The sequence below is a fragment of the Gymnoscopelus braueri genome, assembly GCF_963280865.1.
Source record: "Gymnoscopelus braueri genome assembly, chromosome: 18".
NCBI lineage: Eukaryota > Metazoa > Chordata > Actinopteri > Myctophiformes > Myctophidae > Gymnoscopelus > Gymnoscopelus braueri.
This window is the reverse complement of record NC_137618.1, coordinates 18,596,788-18,599,834: the sequence shown is the minus strand read 5'-3', so window position 1 is coordinate 18,599,834 and position 3,047 is coordinate 18,596,788. Positions and strand designations below refer to the sequence as shown.

The 3,047-nt window shown below is 37.8% G+C and overlaps 1 protein-coding gene across 1 annotated transcript; it reads left to right on the top strand.

The window, feature by feature from the left end:
* Positions 1-455: 455 nt before the first annotated feature.
* Positions 456-2,496, top strand: LOC308106293 (heat shock 70 kDa protein 12A-like; the record flags this gene model as incomplete). Its single annotated transcript, XM_080457340.1, has 4 exons — positions 456-473; positions 689-913; positions 1,036-1,207; positions 1,466-2,496. The coding sequence occupies 4 exons, from the start codon at positions 456-458 to the stop codon at positions 2,494-2,496; spliced, it is 1,446 nt and encodes a 481-aa protein (XP_080313466.1).
* Positions 2,497-3,047: the final 551 nt, after the last annotated feature.

Sequence of the window (3,047 nt, the reverse complement as noted above, 5' to 3'; positions counted from 1 at the left end):
ACCAACATGCCTTTCAAAGATTTTTATCAGGCAGTAGCCTACACCTCCATCAACTGCACCAATGAACTGTGCCGGTTGCAACAAATGGGTTGGGCTTAGTGACATGATACAGGGTGCTCATGCTATAAAAACTGGGATGCGTGTTCATTTCAGTTGTGTTGGCCTGGACAAGCTTTTGTCTGGTTTCTAATATGGGTGATGCATTTATAGTAGCAATAGACTTGGGTACTGCTTACAGTGGGTACGCTTTTCTTATCAGCGGCAAAGGATCTAACATAGATCCCATTCTTCCACAATGGGGAAGAGAAGAGGGAATGAACACCTCAAAGACGCCTACATGTGTTCTATTTGATGAAAATGAGCAATTCCTCAAATTTGGTTATGATGCTAAAAGGGAATACACTAGAAAAGGAAATGAAAAGGCAAAGAAAACACTTCTCTTTGAAAACTTTAAGATGGAACTCTACGGAAAAGTAAGTCTATGATATTTATTTGTAATTAGGATAAAAATGTGTTCTAAAAATTATATATATATATAATATACAATATATTATATATATACATATACATATACATATACATATACATATATATATATATATATGTATATATATATATATATATATATATATATATATAATCTATGTTCAATTATTTATCAACAACATACATTTTACATTTTCAACAGAAACTCAACGAGGAGTTGATGATTACAGCCGTAAATGGCAAAAAAATGAGAGCCCTGAAAGTCTTCACAGAAAGTCTACGCTACCTGAAGGACCATGCACTGAACACCATTGCTGAAAACACAAGAGGACGAACCTTCACCGCGTCTGACTTCACCTGGGTTCTGACTGTTCCTGCTATTTGGGATGCTTCCGCAAAACAGTTCATGAGAAAAGCAGCAACTGAGGCAATTCCATGTTGTTATAACATACATGATGACATTATCAAAATTATCTACAGGATATTTTCTACACATGTAAATGTGTGAATTTGAATGTTTTCGGTCTTTCTTTCTTTCTTTCTTTTCAGGCTGGCATTGTGAGAGAAAGTCAGACAGACAAGTTGGTCATCGCATTGGAGCCAGAGGCAGCCTCAATCTGGTGTAAGCAGTTGCCCTCAGATGGTTTTGTTGATGAGAACACAACACATGCTACCCTACAACAAAATCCTGGAACACAATACATTGTTGCTGATTGTGGAGGTATGTTTGTGCTGTGCTGTATATATATATTATAGTAAATAAGAGTGGGTGTGTGTATACTGTATATGTGTATGTATAAGACAAAGTATATACTCAGCTGTACATACATTCGTTTTACTTACAATATACTGCACAATTCTTATCTTTAGATGTATGCAACTTCACTCCATGTTTCCTCTGTTGTCCACTTTATATTAAAAAGTATACAAAATGTATGTAAACGTTCACATTTTAAAGCCTAGCATTGTTGTCTTACAGGTGGTACCATTGACATCACGGTACATGAAGTATTGGATGGAGGAGTCCTAAAAGAGCTGCATAAGGCCTCCGGTAATGATATGGGAGGGGAGCAGGTTACTAAAAAATGTAAAAGTTGCCTGAAAGAAATATTCTCTGATGATCTCTGGAATGAGTATGAAAGAGATTTTCCCAGTGAGCTTCAAAAGTTGATGTATAACTTCCTTGTCCTTAAGAGTGTGGATGATGCTGTAGAAATCTCCTGCCCTTTCAACTTAGCAGCATTAGCTCAGAAAAAGAAACCAATAGAGAATTACTTCAAGAATATGCAAGGTGTATCTTGGGACGAGGGGTCGATCAAAATCTCAAAAGCAAAGATGAGATCTTTCTTTGATGAAAGTCTGAGTGGCATCACTAAAAGTCTCAAAGAAATCTTGGGGGAAAAGGATCTCAGAATTGATTACCTTGTGTTAGTGGGCGGTTATGCCTCAAGTGAGATTCTGCGCAGACACATTACCGAGCAGTTTGGTGCTCAGTGCAAAGTACTGTGCCCTGCGTTGGCCCAGCAGGCAATTTTGAAGGGAGCTGTCATGTTCGGAAGAAACCCTGCAGTAGTGGCATCACGAAAAAGTGCCTTTACTTATGGCACTAATTGCTCTATCAGTTTTGATGAGTCGAAGCATAAGGCTGAAAAGAAGTTCTCAACTGAAACGGGTGACCGCTGTCGTAATATTTTCTTAACACTGGTGACAATAGATGAAGATGTAGGTTGGGATGAAACCAGAGACCACATCTTTACAGCACTAGAAAGAAACCAGACATCAGCATGTTTAGGTTTTTATCGCACAGAAAGGAAGAATCCTCTATATGTAGATGAGTGGGGAATAGAAAAACTGAACTCAATTGATGTTGAGATGCCAGATACTACACGTGGGCTGGATCGTGAAATCCAGTTGAAAGTCAAATTTGGCTTCACAGAAATAACAGCCACAGCCACTGATGTGGATTCCAAGTCAACAAACTCAGTCAAAATTGACTTTTTGAGCAAGTAGGATCCTAGAATAAGACTAAGTATTTACATTGTATTAACTTGAAGCCCCAAGTTATGTAATAGATACGAGATTAATACACTGTAACAAGTTAACCACGGTATAAGGGATTTTGGCCAACTCTAATCTGATACTCTGATACGAATCTGATACTCACGAATCTGATACTCACTTTCAAAACTGCCCTAAAGATACACCTTCAGGAGGCTGCAATTCGAAAATGGCCCCTGTCTAAGTCTTAACCTACCCCCCCCTACCCCCCCCTCCTTCATTTTCCTCTTTTGTATATATATATTTTTTTCTCTCTTCATACCAGTAACCTGAAAGCTGATTGTATGACATTCTGTATAGTAGTGTGTATATCTGGCTGTCTCTTATGTCATCATGATTTGTGTGCATGGGGTACTCATCTTAAACAAGCTGCGTGCTTAATGAGAGTTCCAGTTTAGTAGACCTTGTATTGTGAATTTCAATTTGTACTTCCATGTACTGTTATGTACTGTCATGTACTATTCTCATGTCTTACTAAATAAACTACATCAATCAATACTTTA